The sequence below is a fragment of the Lepidochelys kempii genome, chromosome 9 (genome assembly GCF_965140285.1).
Source record: "Lepidochelys kempii isolate rLepKem1 chromosome 9, rLepKem1.hap1, whole genome shotgun sequence".
Classification (NCBI taxonomy): domain Eukaryota; kingdom Metazoa; phylum Chordata; order Testudines; family Cheloniidae; genus Lepidochelys; species Lepidochelys kempii.
The window spans coordinates 63688786-63712064 of record NC_136388.1 but is presented as its reverse complement, the minus strand read 5'-3'; the positions used below and the strand labels follow the sequence as shown (position 1 = coordinate 63712064).

Sequence of the window (23279 nt, the reverse complement as noted above, 5' to 3'; positions counted from 1 at the left end):
AGAACAGGGAGAACAGAGAAATGCAACCTTGCATTAATGAGAATGATGCATGGCCACCAAGGGACTCCTGCCTATTAGCAATAATGAGGCCAAAGAGGGCAGCGTGTAGCTAAGCACTTCATTAGTATGATGAGGATCATATTTATGCCCAATGTGGCCTCTGACATGCTTATTCTTCATCATCATCCATCCCACTCTTTCTTCACCCTGCATACCTGCAGGGGAGCAGATAAGCCAGGGGCCTCCAGCTTGCTTTTGCTCAAGGCAGAAGACTTAACCTCACTCGTGCCCATGTGTAGCCTCTCCTTTTGTTTGTGCTGGATGGAGCGCAAAACCTTTGCGGGATCAAGGCCCAAAAGCAGCAGGGCTGAGAGAAGGATGTAGCTAACCATCCAGATGGAGAAGGGAGAGGGAGGAGGCATGGCCAAGGAACGGCAAGTGGGCTATATCAATGGGCCTTTGAAGTGAAGCCAATTTTAGGGCTAAAAGAAGCCAATGGGCAACAATGACTCCCAAGGTACAAGATAATGGAGACTTGGGCCTGTGGACAGCAAGTAGGTAAGGGTGAGAGAACTCAGCAAGCTCTTGTTTGCTGTCATGGGGGATGAGGGAAAGCATCTAGTAGAGGTGGGCCCGAGCCATTAAGTTTGGATCTGGAGCATAACTTTCCCAAGGTTTGGCAGTGATCCGATTGGGGATTTGGTACCAGTCCATCTCCTCTGGTGAGGGTGAGAACAAAACAAATGCACCATGTACAGTAACAAAGGGGAAAGAAGAAGCCATTCCCATATAAACTGGTTTCAATATCTGAGTTTGCAGACTTGCTTTATGTGATGTTCACTGGTGAGTAGATGAGGCACACAAATCCCATGTTGTTCACTCACTCACTCACATACTGTCCATACCGTTGGTCTCACAAAGACAAGGGAGGGAACCAAGATCAGAGACGAGTGAAAGAGTTTTGCTTATTTTTGGGGAATGTTCTTTGGTGACATTCACCCGGAGAAGAAGCTGCCTGAGCTCAAGCTCACAGGTGATTAGAACCATGGCCTGAGGACCAGACGAGAAAGGAGCGATATCCTCTCACCGCCTGACATGGGGACTTTACACTGCTGTGTTTCCAGGTGTCCGGTTGCAGCTACTCCAACTGGGAGCTGTTTTGCTCCCAGATGTTCAGGTGAGTGCAGAGCAGGCAAGGAGACAGAACTAAGCGGTGATGCTTGTACAGACAATGATGTCACTACAGGGAAGTAGCAGGTAGGCAGGCCCAGAGGAGGGACATTGTTTCTGGGTGGGACAATCATTGGCAATTTTCATTCTTACAAGTTTGGCGGCCTTTCCAGAGTCCGGTGACAAAGACCCGTTAGAAGTGATCTCTCTGGATGCCAGTTGCAAAGATCACCATAAAGGTGGCCTGCATAGATTCCAGTGGTGACAATCCCACTGCAGTTGGTCCCTTGGGATTACAGTGTGGTCAGAATCCTCTCTAAGGCAGCCAATCTACCCATGAGTGGTGTGGAATCCCCTCAGATGTGGCACCTCCCTTCAGAGGGTGCATCATCAGAGTCCAGTAGCAAGACTCCCCTTAGAGGCAAGCCATCTCCTTTCCAGCGATGAGCCTCTCTCGCCATAGAGGCAGTCCCTCCAGGTTCCATTCGGGGGGATCTCCTTAGTGGGACCATTCTGGGGATTCCTGTGGTGAGGTGGATTGTCCTGAAACCATTCATCTTTCATGGGCACCTCGGCCTTTTCTCCTCTCTGATTTTATTGCTGCGATCCAGCACACCACTGGAGATTGCTCTTCAAAACTGATCCCCTGCCCTCAAAGAAAATCATTCCAGTGGGCACCAGAGACCATTCTCCAATTTGATCTATAGCCCCAGGTCTGCGGCAGCAGCTCTAACCTTGTGAAATAGAACTACTGCAAGAAATTCTTTGATCCAACAGGGCGCAGCAAACACCCCTTCCTCATAGAAAACAACAAGCGACGGTGAGACACAAAAGGCTTATAGGAGCTTCGGTTCCAAGAAGCATTAGTCGAACCATATCAGAATGTGGGCTGGGTAACTTTCTCATGAGATCTGTGGTGCTTCCTGATTTTGCTTGGATGAGAATTGCAAATAATACAGCATTTCTTGTGGTATTTCGGCATTTCCCAGCTAGGGCCCAACACAGATACACTGTAGCTGGGATGTAAATTACTGGACAGATGAAGGGTGAGAGAAAGGGGAAATAACACACCAGCAGAATGTACCACAATGTGCCTGGTCCTCTAGGCCTCTGGTGGCTGTAGTGATAGGGCAGATGTCTAGGTGGGGGAGGTCAGCAAGTTAGCAGATTCTACCGAAGTCTGAAAAAGCAGGATAACTCCACAAAGTCAAGACACCCAGTCACCCTAATTGATGGGTTGTGTGGGAGAAGTTGCTGCTGTCCGTGCCATAGATAACGAGAGGATTTTAGCCTCAAGGGCTGTTAATCTGGTCCCTTTCACCAGTGCTAACAATTAAATCTTCTTTTTCTTCTTCTTCTTCTTCTTCTTCTTCTTCCCCCTCATCATGGGCTGGGGCACTGGGCAAGCATTCATTGTCTTCACTGGGCTGAGGCAGCTCCAGGGTTCACTTGCTTACCATCTTCTTTGACACAATCCACCCACTACTTCCTCAGCTTTCCTTGAGGTCTCTTTCCTACCCCCCTCCTGCCATGCTGCCTGCACCAGGTCCTCTTCATTCATCTTCTGTATGAGACCGAACTAGCAAAGTCAGGCTTCCTGGATTTTGTCAGCTACACCAAGGACTCTGACTTCCACCCTAAAGCTTTCATTTCACAGCCTGTCTCTTTTATTGTGCAAAGGCATCTCCTGGTAAACACCTATAGGCATTGAACCTGCTGCCTCTTTACTGCCCAGGCTTCTGCACCATACAGCACTGTGGGTGCACCACTGAGCTATACAACTGGGCTTTTAAGGCTACAAATTAAGTGCGGTAGTAATAGTCACAAGGGTGAATAACAAGCCCTCTGGCTTCAGGGGCAGCTTTCCAAAGACCAGAGCTCAATTTGGGCATATCACTGTTAGCTTTACTGCTGGTACAAATATTTCTAACATTGCCAACATCCAGTCTTAAGCCAGTGGGGTGTTTTTGTTTTTTGTGGGTGTTTTTTTCCAGATTCAACCCACCTAACTTGTCATTTGTTTCAAGATCAGTTCATGGAAAGCTGAAACTGAGCCATCGCGGAATCATCACAACACTCGGACTAGAAACATATCAGCAGCATAGAAAAGCAGAACAAACATGGGGATGTAGCTAATTCCCAAGTCCCATGAGCCCACCACTCTTCCTGGAGTGCTCCTTTAATAGTTGGTGTTAGACGTGGTGAGAAAGAGAATAGAAAATACATCCAAAATGGAAGGAATCTGGTCAGCTTTCCTGATCTGTAACATGACCAGAAGTGGGTGAAGCTCATAAGGATGGATAAACACTAGGTAGATAAGCACCCACAAACTTAGATGTTTATCTGACTCTCTTGAGTCTTAGGCTGCAAATCTCACAGAAAAGGCTCCCCTTGTAAGATTTTGGGTACTTCACATATCCGCATTACGTTACTGCAAGGACAACATTTCTCATGGTATCTTCGTGCTATTTTAGCACCTCTGATTCAAAGACAGCAACTCAGGAATAAAGGCATTTTTTAAAAAAGTGAACTGAAGGTTTTTTGTTTTTAACTTCTGGAATCATTTGAGCTGGGTTTGGTTTAAGTGATGGGTGAAGGGCCACATCCACCCTTATTTTATCCACTCTGTTCTGCCCATTCCTGATCTGACAGCCACTGATGTCTACTGGAGTCATTCCATTGACTTCACTGGGTCTTTAATCTCTATGGGCCAAATTCAGCCCTATCATGTGAGGTTGATATCAATGGCGTTGCACCTGCTTCCATCAGGTCTCAACTGGCCTTACAGAACCACTCTGCTAGGTCATCTCTTTTGAAGTGCTCCATGATGATTTAATTGGGGATGGGTCCTGCTTTTGAGCAGGAGGTTGGACTAGATGACCTCCTGAGGTCCCTTCCAACCCTGATATTCTATGATTCTAAGTGTAGACCAATCTGTAGCATCACACTGGTGAAAAGAAGATCCAAGGACGCAGAAGAGGCAGGGAATCAAGTTTAGAGGTAACGAGGGCTGGGCTTGCTATGGCAGGGCTGATATTGGCTCTAGTTTTTTAATCTGCCCCCCAATCGCACGTTGCCCCCCTCTTTGACCTTGTTTGCAATGCTGCGGCTCAGTCAAAATCAAAGGACTGAACTACTGAATTCCCTCTCCCCAGATCTTCTTTCAGTGATGCAAGATATTTGCACACGGTCCCTCAACAGTTCTGAGCAGCACATTATCATGCAAAAAAAAAAAAAAAAGTGCTCCAGAACCAAGAACAAGGACAAGCTGATTTTGAAATTGATTCAATAAATATAAACAAGGGAGCAGCGTGCCACAACAAGTGACTCCTCTGAGCAGCCCCAATTAGATCAGCGTGGAGGGAGGAGGGTGCCAATGAAGGCCAGCGATGGCTGTACAAAGGAAGCTGTCAGAGATGCTGATCCGAAGCCAGAAGAGAAAACCTGGGTGATACCCACTTATTTTCTGCCAGTTGCTGCTTCAGATTGCTCTCTACCTCCCAGCGTAGCCATCTGCTAATGGCTGAGGGTAACCCCTGTTAAAATCACCCTCCCTTTGATATGCTTGCTCTGCACCACGTGGAAAGCATGGGGCATCCACCGTGACAGGTGGTGAGGGAGCAAGGTCCGTGAGGCTGGCAGCTTCTCTTCTTTAATGGGGCTAGCATCACACCAAGCACCTGGCTTTGGGGCTTTATGCTGGCGCATCAGGGCAGCAACATGGCGCAAAATGCAGCAGGTAGTGAGCAAAGGAAGAGAGAAATTGAACCACACAGAGACCTGCACAGATGCAACCAGAGAGAGACAGACACACATACACTCACGCACACGCGCACAGAGGGAGGGACAGATGGAGACATGAGTGTTGTAGGAGTTTTTTCCCAGCGAATGATAAAGACAATACATTACACCAGCCCTTTCTCCTTCCACCCCCAAGAACCGCTCCAGTCAAGACCTGAATTGATGACCCCAGTGAATAGCATCCAGCCTACTGGAATGTGCCGGGCTGCATGTTACCCACTCCTGGTCCCAATGCAGCTCTCTCGTGGGGCGTTTCTTTGCCCTCCCGTGCTCCCTGGCCTTGCCTACAGGACTCACCTTCATCTCCTGGGCCTCCAGCACCTTCTTGCCATCCCAGGCCCAGCTCCGCTTGGTGAAGTAGTTGACAGTGGCAAACTCGATCAGCGCAGAAAACACGAAGGCGTAACAGACGGCTATGAACCAATCCATGGCCGTCGCGTACGCCACTTTCGGTAAGGAGTTTCTGGCGCTGATGCTCAGTGTGGTCATGGTGAGAACGGTGGTGACACCTGCGGGAACAAAGCAGGAGAGGACAGTGCTGTCAAAGCATGCAACCATGTTTGTGTGCCTGGTCAATGAGCTATCTCTTCCCACTCTCTCTTTGTCCTTCCAGGTAGAGATGCCAGCACGCCCATGGACCAAATGCACCAAAGGCGCAGGTAGGGCCAGCCCCATTGATTTAGGCCCACTTACCTCAGCAATGAGTTTGGCCAGATGCGGGATTCAGGAGGCCTGAGTTCCATTCCTGGCTCTGCTACTGGCCTTCTGGGTGACCTTGGGCATGTCACGTCACCTCTCTGTGCCTCAGTTTCCCTTACACCTCTTGTCTACTTAGGATGGCAAACTTTACGAGGCAGGGCTGATCTCACCATGTGTTTGTACAGAGTCTAGTACACTGGTGCTTCTGGTTGCTACCATATAAAATAGCAAACAGTGGTAGTGGTAAGGTGCAGCCAGCCACGCAGATCTAACTGGACATTTGTGAAGGAGATGCTATTAGGACATTTAAAATTGTGTTTTGTGGAGTATTTACTACATATCTCTCTGTGCTCCCCTCCTTACTTCCTCCCATAGGAAAATAACTAACACTTAAGACTTATACAATCTTTTCCATCTGTTGACCTCAAAGAACCTTACAAAGGTGGGTGAACACAATTAACCCCATTTTACAGATAGGGAAACGAGGCATGGAGAGAAGAAGTGGCTTGCCCAAGATCACACAAAAAGTCTTTCGCAGAGCTGGGAATAGAGTCAAGGTATCTGGACTTACAGGATGGAGCATTCACCACTGGACCATGCTATCAAGAATTTTTGCAATTATTCATGGCAAAATGGCCTTTTAAACTAATGATGTTCTTCATGAAAAATTGTTAACATAGTCAAAGCTTTTCAATTCATGTAACAACTTGTGTCTTTTTCAAGTTTAATACAGCACCCTGTATTTCTTTTGTAGACACAGAATATCTCAGAAGTATCCCTAGCATACCATACCACTTCAACATTACAAATAAGTTTGTATTTATCTGGTAAGGTACGGTGGAGTTTAGTGACAGGCCTGGAGAGTGGGCTCCTTTCTGCAGCATGCAAGTTAAACATGGTTGGGAATTTGTCAATAAAACTTTTTTTTTCCCCATCAGAAAACACCGATTCATTGAAACTGACACTGTTCCTCAGAAAGGCTGTGTTCCAACAAATTTTTTTACTCAAAAATTTGTTTTGAAATTGTCAGAAGATTTCATTTTTATGTTTTTGAAATGAAAAGCTCTGGTTTTCTGGTTCAAAACAAGATTTCATTTTGAAATGTAAGCCATTTATAGTTTTTAAAAAATGGCAAAATTGAAATGAAATGTTTCAAAATTATTGAAACGTGAAACGGAAGGGTTTTGCATTTTCAGTTTGCAAAAATTTTCTAGATGTTGACTTTGTCCTGATTCAGGATGTTTTTTTTATTTTTATTTTTAGATCTTGAAACTTTTTATGGGACAGGAAAAACCATTTCCCATCCAGCTCTAATACAAGGCTCCCTCACAGCTCCCTGCCAATCTGCCTCAAGCATGATCTGCAAAGAGGAACCTCTGAAGGAATGAGTCTCCATGGTCTGTTCAGTTTTGGCCTCCCTGCTTAGACTGCAAATATGGGTGCCAGTTCTGGCAGTAATGGGACACCTGTCCCTGGGCAACTGGACTGAGATCAACCAATTCATTTCACACAGGCCAGTACACATGGAGATCTGAACCAGCAACCTGAAAGTGAAAGGCTCCGTATCCCATTATCCATTCTCAGAGCCTCCAGCTTCCCATACATGTGCATTGCCAGGAAATTAAGCAGTTTTCGCTACTTCACTTTTCTGATATCACCCATCTGGGCAGGAAATTTCTAAATTTCAAAGTCTTCTTTACTTTGGACTCTTATAAATGGACCCACTTTTCTTTTTTTTTCTTTTAATTGCCAGACATTCACTATTTGATGTTTTTATCAAGAATGTTATTGAAATCTTCATCTATTAGAAACCTGGTGGGAGGCAAATGAACAAGGTCAAAACCTTGGTTGAAAGGGTTTCTGCTATCACTGATTGCGACAATAGTTTCTGTCTTCCCCACATCTTGCACACTCTAAGGTCACTATCACCTGCCATCAGAGGTGGAAGATTAAAATATCATTGGGGAGGCGGGGGGCTCGACCCAGCTCTATCTCAGCCCAGTGCACTGGGGAGATCTGGGAGTGGGAAGTGGGATGCTGGAGAGCAGGCCTGCCTCGAACTCACCCCAGCAGAGATGTCTCCACTCCTGTCCCATGGGGCTGGACCCAGGGGATGGAGAGTGAGCCCTCCTACCCTGCATTCACTCCGGCTCCATCCTGTCCCACGGTCTGGGCCCCAGGATTGGAGAACGAGCCTGGGCAGCAGCGGCTCCCTTCTGACCTTTGGTGCTGGCCTGGGCCAGGCTCCAGCTCCAGCCAGTTGGCTCTCGCCACTAGGGGAAGGCTCAAGGCGCCCCCTGCAGCATCACATGGCATGCATCGGCACTGTGATTGCAGAGATGGGCATGTGCATGGGGGCAGCCAGGGAGATGGCGAGGTAGATAGATTTTGGGGGACTGAGCCCCCTCTAGCTCTAGCAGACTGCCACCTACACCTGCCATGCTTAAATGGAGCCCTCTCTGATACCAGCAACTGTTGTAGAGGGAATGAGGAGACCCTGGTCTCAGGCCTTGGCAAGTAACTGAAGGAGGAATTCATTTTAAAATAGTTTGTTAATATATTTGTAACTCTGGCCCGACCTTCCGCCTCTGATAGCAAAGTGAAAAGATATTGTGTAAAGAAATGAAAATAATTACAGTCAGTTTAAGGCACAGTCCTATTGACTCAGCCCAGGGATCAGCACATGCACAGGTCGGACCAGGAGTGTAATCAGCAAGTACAAGCTGTGTATGCAGACCCATTGCCCTCTTTCCCATATACACCTGTTACATCCCACAGCCACCATGTCAATAGAACCTCGAACAAAGCAGACGCAGCCAGTTCTGTGTAACTGGCTTATCAATATCTAGATTCTTGTTATTATTCAGGAGAGCTGATCAGGAATTTGTCAACAAACAGGTTTTTGCTGAAGAATACTGATTCTTTGAAACCCAAACTGTTTCCGTGAAACAGGGTCAGTTTCGATGAATGCACTGACTTGAAAATTTGGGGGGAAAAAGTGTCAATATTGACCAAATGGAAAATTTCAGTTTTTTGTGTTGAATTTTTTTTAATTTTTAAAAGAGGGAAAAGGTCAGAACTGAAACAAAACATCTTGAAATTATCGAAACAAAACATTCTGACTGATCCATATTGATTTTTTAGAACATTTTTGATTCATGAAAATTGTCAGTATTCTGAGTTTTCATCCCCATTGGGATAGGAAAACTTTTTGACATCTTGAAAATCTTCATGGGAGGAGAAAACAGTTTGCTGCCCCGCTCTATGACTCAGCACTGATTTGGCATCTCTTGGGGTTTTCTCACTGATTCCAATGGCTGCACGATGGGCTATTCTGAAGAACACTAATGTAGGGTGCTGTGGGAAACACAGGGGAAGGCATGGAGCTCACAATCAGTCATATTTCCAGTAAAAAACAATCCCCACCAAGTACAGTAAAATCTACTAAATAGCAGAGACAACAGAATGTTCCGTTTACATGAGGGGCCACTGGACAAGCAAATTACATTAATTTCTGCTGGATTCTGCGAACAGGTCAACAACATCCATGATCAGTCAGAGAGCTAACAGTGTTATCCAGGGCACCTGAACTTGGCCCACTGCCCAGAGAAAACCAGCAGCAATGGTGTCACCACGTTGCACCTCGGCCTCAATCCTGACTAGAGGGAACACAAGGCTGAAGGTAGATTCTGCTAGGATTGTGAACCTTCTCAATGACCTTGCCCACGGAGGGCAGATTTTAACCCAAGTGCTATCTCCTAGGCTCACGGATTTCAGGTAATGACTGGCTTGCTACAGAAGAAAGGCTCTGACACCTGCTCCTTACTCATCCTGACTTCCTTCTTGCCTCTCAGCCATCCTCATCCTGTTCTGAGTTGCCTCCCTCCTTGCCTCTCGTGTTCTCAACGTGCCTCTTTCCCCCTTGTGTCCCATGTGGTGCATAGACATAAGCGGTTAGGCTGATTAGAATCCAGGCCGGCAGCGCTTCGGAGATTCGGATTCTGGCTACTTCAACCTTGCAACTTGCCCACCAGATAGGCATTAATAAGAGGTCTGAGGAAGGATAAAACCTGCCATCACAAACATTACTCTTTAGAAGTTAAAATGAAAGGTGGCAACAGATACCGCATATGCCTGCCTACGCTCCTGGGGCTGGCATGCTTCAGCAGAGCGCAACAGTTCATGTGAATCCAACGTACCTATCAATAGGTGAGAGAGAACAGATTTCACCGATCCCCGGCAGGGTTCAGCAGCCCTGCCCACGAAACTGACCCCCAAGCAGAGGGCTAGGGATACTTTGGAGATATGTTGTGTCCACAAAAGAAATATAAGGTTCACAAATGAGACCTCCAGGTAGCACAGGGAGGAGCACCAGACAGATTAGAAGACACTGGCAGACAGACAAACAGGTGTGGTGCCATTCCCTTCAGTGCTCTGGTTACCTAAGCAGCCATGGTTGCTCTTCCACTGAAATCCCTCACCCACCAGCATACTGCATGTCAGAAACTCACCGAATACAGTCCGGGCGGGAACAGACTCCCTGTTAAGCCAGAAGGAAACCTGTGATAGGATGACTGTCATAATGCAGGGCAGGTACGTCTGGATCACAAAGTACCCAATCTTCCGCTTGAGGTGAAAGTGCGTGGTCATGACGACATATTCCCCTGGAGGGACAGCAGGTTAGAGCAGAAAGCAGCAGAACAATTGTTACTTGCCAGGCCTGAACCAACAAAACCTGAGTCCAGATCTCACAGTAGCATTTTTATCCCCCGAGGGCGTGATTTGTGTGAACGTCCCGGTCCTGTAGGGCTATATCACCTGATATTGCAGCATGTGTCTAAGTTACCATCTGACGTATTATGATACCTCATGATAAAGTAGATCATACCATAATGGCATGAAACTGGTATATGTTTGTTGCAATACAAAATTGGGGTCTATGTCACTCTTGTATACAAACATAGAGATTGCTTTGTACAAACAGAGATTGCTTTGCATGTGGGTAGGTGGACGTTGGTGAGAACTGTCACCAGCCAGAGAAGTGATATGAAGCTCCAAGCATTAGAGCCCCTTTCCTCAGGATTTAACAAAATGAAAGCAAACCAACTGAAAACCATTGAGCAACAATCTCCAGTGGCTTTCCCTGCTTCACTCAGCCGGGAGGGGAGAAGACGCACCCCTCCCTTCCTTCCTCCCTCCCTCCCACCTGCTTCTCTTCTGAACCAGCTTCTACTCCCTTTTATACTCCCCCCCCCTTCCCATGCAGCCATGTGACAGGAAGGCCCCCATAACCCTTTACAGACTGCATCATCTTTACCTTGTCACAGTAGGAGTCTGGTACTCTCTATGTTTTGACAAAAGATGTTATGATCTGTCAATACCCAACTCCTCCCTGTATCATTCATCTGGAAGGTCGGGACAGGATGCTGGTTGTTCAAGGCCTGGGGTGTGAGCCAGTGAATTATGTCTATTTGCCATCTCTATTTTCCTTCCCCTCCCTTTGCCCCAGTGCTCAGGGTAATGGTGGAAGCCTTCAGTTTGGCTTCATCACTGCTGGAATACGGTGTCCTTTTTTTTTCGACTCTAGCTCTGTTAAGCCATTATGCATTGGTGTCTTTTGCAGATTTCATATCATTTCAGCCTATTACTTTGTTATTATTTTTACTACAACTTGAAGGCAGAGCTAGATCGAATATTATGACATTTAGTTCTCTGGACTCCCCACATGTCCTCAAGGGAGGCGATTTGAGCTGTTAAAGACGGATACAATTAACATCAAGTGCAACAGAGAGGAAATATCCTAGAACTACTGGCGCACACACACAGAAGGAGAAAGTTAGAAGAGACACACATGGGGTAACTGCAGCTCTCTGGACCTGAATTCACAGGGGAAAGGGAGGAGCGGCAGATGGGGAGAGAGAGAGATGATTAATATTGGTCATTAAACAGAAAACATTTGTTTGGGACACTCTTCTACAACTGACGTAATATTTGCCCAAGAAAATTCAGTGAAAATCAGAGTGAGCAACATTGGCATGGTGGCCTCTCTTCAACCGTGACATTCTTCTGGGAGACTGAAATTTCAGCCAATTCAGCTGCACCCCCAGGTGATGAGAAGCAGCTGGGCAAGCAGGAGAGTTCCAAAGGCACACGTGGCTGTTAGCTGTCTGAATCCCATTGGTTTGCAATGGGAGTGGGCAGAAAGACACCTGTCTGCCAGTTGGGTGCCTAACTGCCATTTGTGCCTACAAAAACCTCCCTGACACTTCCTCTCTTGCTCCATCGCCCAACAGAATATGAGAAGGTGGCTCTGCTGCTGCAGATGCTGTGGTACCTCATAGCATGGATATGCTCCATCTATAAACACCCCAGCATAGGGAGTTAAGCTCTGCAATGCTGGGGTAGGGTCCTGAAAAACCTGGATATATTCTGTTCTCCAGTTTTCCTAGCTAGTCATTTTTATGGCACTTGGCACCATGGTACCTGAGCACCAGCATTGTGTTATGGAGCTCTCCTTCATAGCACGGACATGCTGTGTCCACTTGAACAGCTGAATATCACATCAGATGACCCTGTGCAGCTGGAGATTCCATCCATAATAACCTAGGAAAGTTCCCTCTCCCATCAGAACAGCTTGTTCTTAGGGGGTGCCATGCTCCTTACCCTTCAAAACCTCCCTCTACTCCGTCCAAAACAACACAGCATGGTGTTAAGGAGTGTTGTGATGCCCATGCATAGCGTGGACTGCTAGAATGGCTCCATCTCCCATCACCCCAGCTTGGATCTAAGGCTACTGTGATGCTGGTCATGCTATCCTTGGATATGATCCACTGCCTGCAAGTGTCACTGGGTATCACTAGAAGTTCTGGCCTTTGATTGAGATACCTCCATGGCTCCCATTTACTTTGCAGACATATTGGACCCAACCATGACAACAATATACATTCAAATCACATGGAAATACCGCACCTGCCAGTGCACACAGCTTTTATGTCCACTTCCAGCCCCACCTCACTTCAGTACCTGTACTGGATCGGACCATCTCTGTTCCGACCACATGGCCCAGGAGGTCATACTGATTCAGGCGAGATCCACCTTTGGCCACTTCCACTGATTTATCCTTCCCCAGCGTCCAGGTGTAGATCACCTCCGTCTTCGTATAGGCATCTGCAGAGGAGGAAGAAGGAGGAGGTCATGCTTCTGACCAGCCTAAAATATACCAAAGATTTGGGGCCACATTCAGTCCCGGTGCATCTTCAGAGAAGCCACAACGACTAATATGGCCAGTTATGTCTAACCACCAAGATGACTTTAGAAACAGTTAATCATATAACCAAAGTCTGGGCTGCCTGCCGGATGTTTAGAGTTTAGGGAGGGGTCAAAGGACACCTTAAGCGGCAGCACACTCCCCTTTAACGTTCTGGCCTACCTGGCAGTGACTTGTCATTTCTGAACACATTGGAACATAGAGCGCTAGCTGCTTCTCTTTGCTCTAGCATCTACCTCAGATATCGGTTGGGCTGCATCAGAAACAAAATCTGGATCTGGCAAAGCAAGGGTTTCCCAAACCAAAGGGTGCTAATCACAGCTATTTTGCACACAGAAGCTCCTTTGCTCCTAACTCCCTCCATGCTTTTGAAAATCTGCCCCCTTCATTAAATTGGGCCCATGCCATACAAATAGCATGGACTTTTTCCTCAAAGAGCTTCTGAGCTTCCTCCCTCTCCTCAGTCCTCCACCTTCCCACCCGAGGCAGGCAGCTGAGCAATCAACTGAGCTCTACTCTGTCCTCTGCAGTGCTCAGCCTCCATGCCACTGCTCCATCGGGGCCCTCTCTAACCCACAGTCACTAGCATGTTGGCCAGGGATAATTAGTCTAATAAGCTGGGGATCTGAAGGGTGCCGGGCTCCCGCCACTGGAGGGGTGTGTACACTTTCTGCTGAATGTTAGGCCGTTTCTTACCAGGGTGAGAAGAAAAAGGCAGAGATCGCCTCACACTCACCAGCCTGCAGCTCTTGACAGCTGCCATTAAGCCCCTCCAGTTTATGTGAAAAATTGGCTCTGGAGAAAGTTTTCCTTCCCCCATTCTGCCCCCCTGTTCTCTTCATCTGCATGATCACAGGCTCCCCCACCAGCTTGCCAGTCATCCTCCCTAGGAGTCAGCTGCAGTGGCTGGAAACTGGAAGTGGCTGCCTGCAAGTTGCAGAAGAGGCAGCTAGCGGGAGACGGCTAAATTACTGAGAGAGGCGGCACTGTGCTCAGAACAAAGCGGTGCTCCAGCTACCTGCCTGGTTACTGTCTCCATGCACCCTTTCCCTCCGCCAGCCTCCCCATGTGCTCACACACACCTTCAACCCTCCCACCCCATTCACAAACATACTCACGTTCACACCATCCCCACCCACCTGCACTCCCCCCTTATACTTGTATGCACAAACACCCCCACTCACACTTATACATACTCACATCTTGCTTTCTCACTATTACCAAGCCCGCAGCATTCAAAAATCATGAGTCAGGCTCCAAAGAACCACAAATTGTCTTAAAAATCATGAGATTACACACAAAACAATACATTTTGGATTCTTTGCATTTGCCCTCTGGGGCGGGAGTATTTAGAGAGTCACATTTTCAAGATTTTCACTGCAATTAGGTAGACTAGAAATGGTCCTATTGTAAAAAAATTATAGCTGAAGTTTTTGCAAAATCACAGGACTCCAGGAACTGGCACTTGAAGAATAACACCAAATATCATGAGACGTGCAATATGCTGGTAACTCCGCTCTCTTTTAACCTCCCACCTCCTTTCCCCCTCCAGTAAGCCGGCAAGTACCTCTGGCTCAGCAGGAGAGCTTCTAGCTATTTCACTGGAGGTTAAAGAGAAGTGGAGTCCTATGTGCTTCACTGCCACCTGCTCCTCTCCCCCCACTAGAGTAAGAACTTGCAGCTCAAGTCTATCTCAAATCCCTGTCCCCTCAAAAACCCCAACAGCTAAAGGGCCTGAGTTCTCCTGGAAGTAGAGTAGGGGTGGGGGTGGGAGGTTGCAGACAATGAGGCACATACCTCCAGACAGCTCCATGGCACAGTCTGTGATGCAAGTTCCCTGACATGGGTGTTCAGAATCGAGGACCTTCCCAGAGGCCATTAGCTGTACCATAAGGGCCAGATGGCAAGATTCCTGCTTTAATCTACCCCTGACTGCAGCTCCCTGCAGTGATCACATCTACTGCAGAAGCCTGCTAAACAGATGCTGGGAAAGGACACCGACAAGAGATTTTTAACTCTTCCCCTTTCCCTAGGTTTCCCCTACAAGACCCAAAGGGAGACCAGGATATTTTTCTGCAGGACTGACGATGGGTCAAATTCCAGCCTGTGAAGCTTTGTGGGACATTGTGGGTTGAAACTTCACTGATTTGTCTAATTAAAAACGAAAAGGTCATGATTGCATTTTCGCTTTTTGCAAACCTGTTAAGCATTAAGGAATAAAAGGTGATTTTGATGAATGGGCGACGTTTCTCGGTGCACAACGGTGCTGTGTAAGCACTTCCAGTGCAGCTCGGCTAATGCATCTTCAACCTGACTGGCAGTGCTCTACTTTTCTAAGCCTGCCCTTCTCCCACCTCTGCCAGTGCACTGGCATCCTGGTCTGTAACACCCCCTTTTATTCCAGTCCTGGGTCCCCACAGTCAATGCACCTTAACGTTAGACTAGAAAGCCCTTCTGTTATTTCAATGCTAGACACCCACCCCCACGCCTCCCGTGTTATCCTGCATGCAAATGAGGTTGTCAACTCTATAACAGTTGTCCTCTGGGACGAAGGCATTCCTTGCGTCATGTAGCAGTGGCACTGATATTTTGGGTCCGTTTAAAGCCCTGAAAATATTTCTGGTCTGTTTAATGTCTTGTTTGCACAATGTGGGGCAGCCCAGTCCAAATCAGGATCGTAAGTGGCACAACTCCTGCGGCATCCTCTGCTGCCCTAGTCTTGGGCGTCCCCGCATAGATGTCCTACTTTGAGCCAGACTGCATGGTAGTTTTCTGGTGTGTGTGATGCTGGCAGACCAGGTGCCAGCTCATGCCAGGTCTCAATGGATCACTGACAAATACATGGCTGAAATCAGCTTGGCTCACCTGTGTGCTAATGTTGTTAAAATAGGTGTTAGAGTTATAAGAATGTGTTTCGTGTTTAGATTTTATTGAATGCTTGTAAGTTGCTGCATGCATTAATCTCATCTATAACATATGTATCCCCATATTGTAAGGCAATATTTGAGTGGTTGTGTTGTAAGCCCCTCTGACTGTGTAAATCATCAGGCAGGAGAGAGACATTAACCAGTGTGAAGTGCTGGTCTCCAACAGAAGGTGTTAAGTCCTGCTCAACAGGGAAGGTCTATGGTCCAGACAGACTATTGTGGAACATTAAAGAGGACCAAAGATGTTTGTTTTGCCCTCCCCACCCCTCCCTTAAAGATGAGTCATGCAAGTGGATTCCTGCTGTCAACTGCATTTGTCACTAAGAGCACAAATGAGGAGAGGGATAAAAACCTCTAACAAGAAGGAACAGGATCTCTCTGCTATCATAGAATCATAGAATATCAGGGTTGGAAGGGACCTCAGGAGGTCATCTTGTCCAACCCCCTGCTCAAAAGCAGGACCCATCCCCAATTAAATCATCCCCGCCAGGGCTTTGTCAAGCCTGACCTTAAAAACTTCTAAGGAAGGAGATTCCACCACCTCCCTAGGCAACGCATTCCAGTGTTTCACCACCCTCCTAGTGAAAAAGTTTTTCCTAATATCCAACCTAAACCTCCCCCACTGCAACTTGAACTCTTGGGGACAAGGTTTACTAGGCATAAGCTAGAGATCCCTAACGTTTAGCCTGGGTTAGCCCTAAGGGTCACAAAGAGCTTGCTTATTATAGAAGCGTCTATTACATTTTGAAATTTAAGATTGCAACTCATTTGTGTTTATATATTTACCTGCTTTAACCTTGTAAATAACTCTCTTGTTTCCTTTTCCTATTTAATAAATCTTCATATATTGAGAGACAAGGTGGGTGAGGTAATACCTTTCATTGGACAAACTTCTGTTGGGGAGAGTGATAAGCTTTCGAGCTTACACAGAGCTCTTCTTTAGGTCTGGGAAACGTACTCAGAGTGTAGTAGAGCAGGGGTAGGCAAACTTTTTGGCCTGAGGGCTGTACCTGGGTATGGAAATAGTATGGCAGGCCATGAATGCCTGGTGGGGGAGGGAGACTCTATGGGGTGTAGCGGTGGGCGGGGCTCTATAAGGGATGTTACCGAGGTGGAGGGAGGGGGGACTCATGGAGTGTTGCATGGTGGTGGGGGGAGCGCTACAGGGGTGTTCCCGGGGACTCCTAGGGGCCCTGCCAGCAGTGACGCTAAGACAGCTGCACCAGGCACTTGCCATGGGCGGAGGCACGGTAGCTGGGATGTGTGCGGCCCCTGGCTGGTTTTGAGGCTCTCAAGGGTGGGGCTGTAGGAGACTGGGAGGGGATTGGGCATGCTGCCGTGTGCGGGAGGCTGCCATGTAGGGGGGGGCTTCCAATCCTGGAAACAGTGCAGTGAAGTCGCGCCTGCGCAGGGTGGCTCTGCACGCTGGATGTTGGTGCTCATCAAGAGAATTGTGAGTCGGGGGCTGGGGAGCGCCGGGTGGGTGGAGCAGGGCAAGTTCCCAACCCCGCTCCCTGGTGGGAGCTCAAACACTGGATAAAAATATATGACGGGCCAGAAGCAGTCCGTGGGCCATAGTTTGCTCCTGTAGTAGAGTGTCCTGTAAGTAAGTTTCTCAGACTTGAAGAAGAGCTTTGAGTAAACTTGAAAGCTTGTCGCTCTCCCCAACAGAAGTTGGTCCAATAAAAGATATCACCTCACCCACCTTGTTTCTACAACAACACTGCATACAACAAATCTTTATACAGTTTATTATAGGATTGGCTCTGAGGCAGGTTAAGATTTTGTCACGGTTATTTTTAGTAAAAGTCAGGGACAGGTCACAGGTAATAAACAAAAATTCACGGAAGCCCATGACCCATCCCTGACATTTACTAAAAATAACTGTGACAAAATGGGGCTGATGGGGGGATAAGAGTTCGAGCCCTGCTGTGGGAGGGATGGGGGGACTCTGGCACCTGCCACCACTGCAGCTGACAGCTTCAGGGTCCCCCCCACCGCCCGTGGCAGCTGAGAGCTGTAGAACTCACAACCAGTTTGAGGTTTGTGCCCTGGTTCCTAACAGTCTGCCCTGAGCTTGGCACTCATGCTCTCGAGTCACTGCAGGGTGGCATGACAATGTGCACATACATCTCCTAGGGAGCACGGAGAGACCTTCAAACTCATTTCACTTCTAGTCCCTGGAACAATGTGAACACAGGGGTTGGTTGGTTGGTTGGTGGAAAGTGAAAGCTGCTGTGCAAAGCTTGGCTCCCTGCTTTCAAGGGAGTGCGCTGCCCTGCAGCCATTGGGAAGGCTGCCACCGCTAAGAAGTGGCATGGGGACAGGAGGTCAGCAATGATCGATCCAGCTTGCCAGGATCCTCAGAAACCTGAACTGAGTGCTGCTGAGTCTTTAAAGAATATGTCTGGTGAGTTAAAGGGACACTGCAGAAGCCCTTTAAGCCTCAGATCTGACCAAGCCTAAACTCCTTACAACTCTGGGGTGACCAGCTTCCTGGTCTGTGGGGGGATTTGCTGAGGCTGCACTCCTCATGTGGGTATTGATGGGATTTTGATGCCGTTCTATTGAACATATGAGCCATGTGCTCAGACACTGTGCTGATGGGTGCCATATGGATATTGATCATAATCATGGCCAGTTTTACAAACACTCAGCTTCTTGTTTCAACACTCCCATCGTTCAGATGCTGAAATAATTAAAAAAAAAAATGGCACTCTGCCACTGCGGGGGCCTGACAAAAACGTGTGCAAGAGTCTCCTTCCTCCGCCCTCTCCCTCCAGGAATGCTATGGGATCTGAGATGGAGAGTGGATTCCAGGCTTTGCTAGTGTAGGAGCAGATGCAGGGTTAGATACCCTTGCCCCAGAGCAAGCTGCTCTTCCTGAGTCTCTTTTCTCCTGGAGTGTCCAACCCCAAATGTCTTACCAAAGAGCGTTATGGCGCCTCCTATCAGCAGCCACTGACATTGCATTATAACTGCTTAAGTAAATAGGTAAATAACACCATTGCCTGTCTCCAAAACAAAGACTTGGTGTATGCAACTATAAGAATGAACTTTTTCCCAAATAACTTTACAAGCAGCTGGCTAAGAACAAACGACTGTTCCCAGCCCTGGCATTACTAACAATGCTGATGTTTCCACCCAGGAGAGAGAAGGTCAGGTTGACTACTTCTGTATTAGAACCATAGTGCCTGACCCTGCAAGGGGCTGAGTGGATCCTGAGACCATGCTGCGCAACCTCATCTTGGCAGATCAGATCAAGAGAGGGGAAATAACAGAAGGGGAAACATACATTTTCAAGCATCTAGTGGGGTGAAACGCTGCTGTGGTCTGGGAGTACCACAAGATCCTGGCTGCTCCAGATCTGCCAATACACAAAGACCTCAATTCCCTGCCACTCTCCGGACTCAAATCCAGGAAATCTTTCTGGACCCACGCATCAACACTACAGGCCAACAGAAAGGATGCCAGCACTTGCTGGCTTGAATCATGGGCCACTTGTGGTGCAGCCCCCAAAATACCTTAATGAAGAGCCAAAGAAAGAAGTCCTGGGATTCTGCCTTCCCTGTTGTCAATGATATTGGAGCAGTGCACGGAAGGTGTGGATATCTCCTCCACAAATGGAAAGTCAAAGAATCACCAAACTGTGACTGTGGTGCGGTACAATCATGTGACACATGATAAACAACTATCCGATTCATGCTTACACTGGTGGTACACAGGGGATCCACCTTGCTACCCCAGACGCATTAGAATGGCTTTCAAATCTCAAGATTCAGTTACAATCCCAGCCTGCTGCTTTACAAATGCCACACGAAAGAAGAAGTGAGGTCAATGAACTGAAATGAAAGCCTGATCAAATCCAGTGGTAGTGGAGGGACCAGAGAGAACACCAGCCAGCAAATGGCTGTGTACTCCACTAGAGAATCAGACTAATTGTCCCTCTCCCTCTAGACTGACAGCTCCCTCACATTACCAGGACGTTCCTCCCTCCTCTGCCCCCAGGAAACTTGGCTTCCCGCGAGAATGTGAGCTCACTGATGTCAAGGAGAAGCAGGGGATTCAGCACATGAGGTGAAACAAGCATGTGAGGGAAAGGGCATGGCCAGCCAGTGCTTGCCTACCTTGTTCCCAACAACAAATGCAGCCCTGCACCCACTGCCTCAGCAGGCAGCCTCGGATGGAACCAACTGCTAGCAGTCAGAGTGTGAAGTGGAGAGAGTGGGCACAGATAGGACTGGACTTACTGTCAGCATAAGGACAAACTTAGGGTACAATTACCTGCCCCAGGTTCAAGGCACGTCAAATGCAGGCCAACAACTTTGCCAAGTACACCCTGGTGGGCTGAAGAAGATAGGTGGACAGTCAAGGGGACAATGATACAAACTAAAGTGGCAACTCCTTCCTGATCCGAAGGCAGCCACAGGACACCCATCCCATCACGTGCCTCCACGGCAGTGTTTCCTGGACGTGACGTGTTGAGTCAGCTGCACACACTTTTCCTATCTGATTAGACCCAGGCTGCAGGACCTCATTAATCAAAGGCTCTCCTGCGAGCGCGTTGTGCTGTCACCTAAAGCTGTATTTGATAGCACCATTATTACACAGGAGTTACCATAGCTGATCACACCCACCATCCATCTCGTCCAGTATAACTCCTCTGACAGTGGCCAGAGCCAGATGCTTCAGATGAAGGTTCAAGAAACCCTTCAGTTGGGCAGAGGTGGGTAATCTGCCTATCCCCCATCTCATCATAATCCCCAATAATTAGAGATTGGTCTAAATCCTGAAGTATGAGGTTTTATGTCCCTTCCAATACCCTCTTTGTCATCTTGACCTGTTAAAACTCTGGATATTCCTGTTATCCATATATATATGTCCAATTCTTCTTTGCATCTTGCCCAGTCCTTGGCCTCAGCAGCTTCCTGTGGCAGTGAGTTCCACAGTCTAAATACACATTGTGTGAAAAAGTGTTTCTTTCCTATCAGATTTATATTTGGCCTTTCCATTTCAGTGGCTGTCCCCTGGTTTCTTGTGTTATGAGACAGAGAGAGCAGAAGCTTCCAATCATGCTGATAACCACATTCCCTTCTGGTAGTTGATTAGATATATCCAGATAGACTTTGCCCTTGAGCTTTATTACAGGCTGCCATGGGTTCATTGATTGGACATTTACTGAGGGGGGAGGCAGGCTTTAGTAAGCTGGGTGCTTTATTTGATTGTCTTAGAGCACAAGCTGTTGGGGAGGGGGGCTCAAACTGTTTTGTTTAGCTGGGAATAGGTAACCCTAAAGGGTTAAAGTAGATTGAACCAGACGGGCAGCTCTCTGCTCACTAGCCAAGGAGTGGTGGCTCTGTGTAGAGCTGAGCCGAGGAAGGTGATTCTGTTTCATGGAGGATTTAGATATTTCAGAATTTGGTTTTGTTCTGATTGGGAATGAAAACCACCAATTTCAAAATTCTCCGCAAGAGGGAACAGAGCCCCAGCTCCAGGACAGCCTAGCTGGTGGGTACTCTGGAGCTGGGGACCCTGCCCAAGAGCTGCGAGTCTGACAGTTTGGGAGTTCAATAGTTCAATAAATCCTATGGACAAAGGTTTCATCAGAGCAATGCCACCAGCTCCAGCTCTGTGGGACAGAGAGCTGTGGGGGGAACACTGCTTACCCAAGCCAGAGAGAGGTGAGTGAAGCTGTTTGTACCCGTACTAGCTTGGTAACCTTACAGCGAGACCCAGGGTCACTTACCCATCCCTGGAGTGCAAATTACCGGCAGTTGCACACACACAGCTCCTATGGACCACAGTGGGAACTGTACACACAGTTTGATTTTATTATATGGAGCACCTAGCAAATGTGTGGACACTGTATGATTAATAATAATGCTATCTAAAATACCTGACAGAAGAGTTCCATTAAATAAATAAGCTACCAGCATATGGGCACACAAAACTAGACTGTGTGCCCTCCCCCCATTTAAGAAGGTTGAACTAGGCACTTACAGCTCCCAAATTTCAGCGGGCAGGCATGCACATCCATTGGGAAATCCTCCAGGTGCATGGGGCACTCAGCGTGAATGGTTAACCTACAAGACAAACATAGGCCGTCATTCGCACATCTGCTAAGGATCCAGCATGGAGCTGCTGCTGCAGCATCTTGTCCCATATCCACCAAAGTCTACATAGTTTCAAAATGCTGACTCCTAGCAGATCTCTTGGCAGCAGGGCCTCGGGTATGGAGAGAACAGGTTGCATTCAATTCTTGATACCTTCCCCATTTTGCAAACTTAGTCCGACCGACCGAGTTCACCTTTATCCACTAATTGCCATCTAAAAAGGATCTATCAAAATCCTGTACATTTGTTTGCCTGTGCATTATGTGCAGAGAGATCATTAACACCTAGTTCTGGCAATGCTAGGGGTTGCATCGTGGATCTTATTGCAAAGCTGATGGATTATACATTCATAGTCTCCACATGCTATATGGTTACTAGGGTTAGACAAAGTATCAAAGCACTTCAGAGAGTTAAAAACCTGGGAAGAACGGGGCACAGCTCTTCATTATCTTCCTGAGCTCCCTGGAACCCAGGGCAATCTGCCTTCTACTACAGCAGGGTTCAACATACGCCCCTAAGCATGCTGGCCAGACGGACTGGCTGATGAAGTAGGGGTATCTTTAGGCCGCCGTTCCACTTCTTCCTACTCCCTTATGGCCCCCTTAGAGGGTGCAGAGATACAGACCCTGCCCTTTGGGAAGGGCAGGGACTGTAATTGTGTCTTGCTGCTGTGCAGAGGAGTGGATTGTGTGTCAGGGACTCCTCGAGCGCACCCCCCAACACACACACATCCTCGTGAATCCATGGAGCAGCAGGACATAATGTGGTCCTATCACAACATCACCTCGACATTAACAAGCAGCTGATTCAAGGGTGCGGCACAGCAACCATTATAACAGCACCAGTGACACTGACGTCCTCGGGGCACACATAGAGGGGACTGATAATAAAAGGATTCAAGAAAGTGTTTTCATTCAGTCTACAAGCTTATGCTCATTGATGAACTATTGAAACTGTCAGTGAAAGTCTGCAGCTGTTTAATATACACAGAAGGGAGCCAAAACAGACACCAAATAACTCTGTTGAGAATTCAGATGGTCAAGAAAGGTTCCTATTGCTTCGCTAGAAGGAGTGGCCGATGGACACTACAGGTAATAGAGCTAGACCAAGGCTGAAGTTGTCTTAACAAGAACCTAGATCACAAAGACTAGCTGAAAATTTTCCATTGCAATATTTTTTGATGAAGAATGGCTTTCCACAAACTGGAATTTTTCACCAAAACAAAATGTATTTGTTCATTGAAAAGGTTCAGGTTTTTGTAAAACAAAACAAAAACAAAAAAAAACAAAACAAAAAAAAACA

The 23279-nt window shown here is 47.5% G+C and overlaps 1 protein-coding gene across 2 annotated transcripts in view; it reads right to left on the bottom strand.

Moving 5' to 3' along the window:
* Positions 1 to 23279, bottom strand: part of GABRA3 (gamma-aminobutyric acid type A receptor subunit alpha3) — a 131947-nt gene that overhangs the window by 9976 nt on the left and 98692 nt on the right. The window contains exons 6-9 of one of the 2 annotated variants that reach the window (XM_073360727.2): positions 21865 to 21947; positions 12694 to 12837; positions 10182 to 10334; positions 5265 to 5480 (exon numbers count right to left, since the gene is read on the bottom strand). In XM_073360727.2, the coding sequence (XP_073216828.1) occupies positions 5265 to 5480; positions 10182 to 10334; positions 12694 to 12837; positions 21865 to 21947 (596 nt within the window). The remainder of the gene's footprint in view (positions 1 to 5264; positions 5481 to 10181; positions 10335 to 12693; positions 12838 to 21864; positions 21948 to 23279) is intronic. The other variant, XM_073360724.1, reaches the window with a different exon arrangement.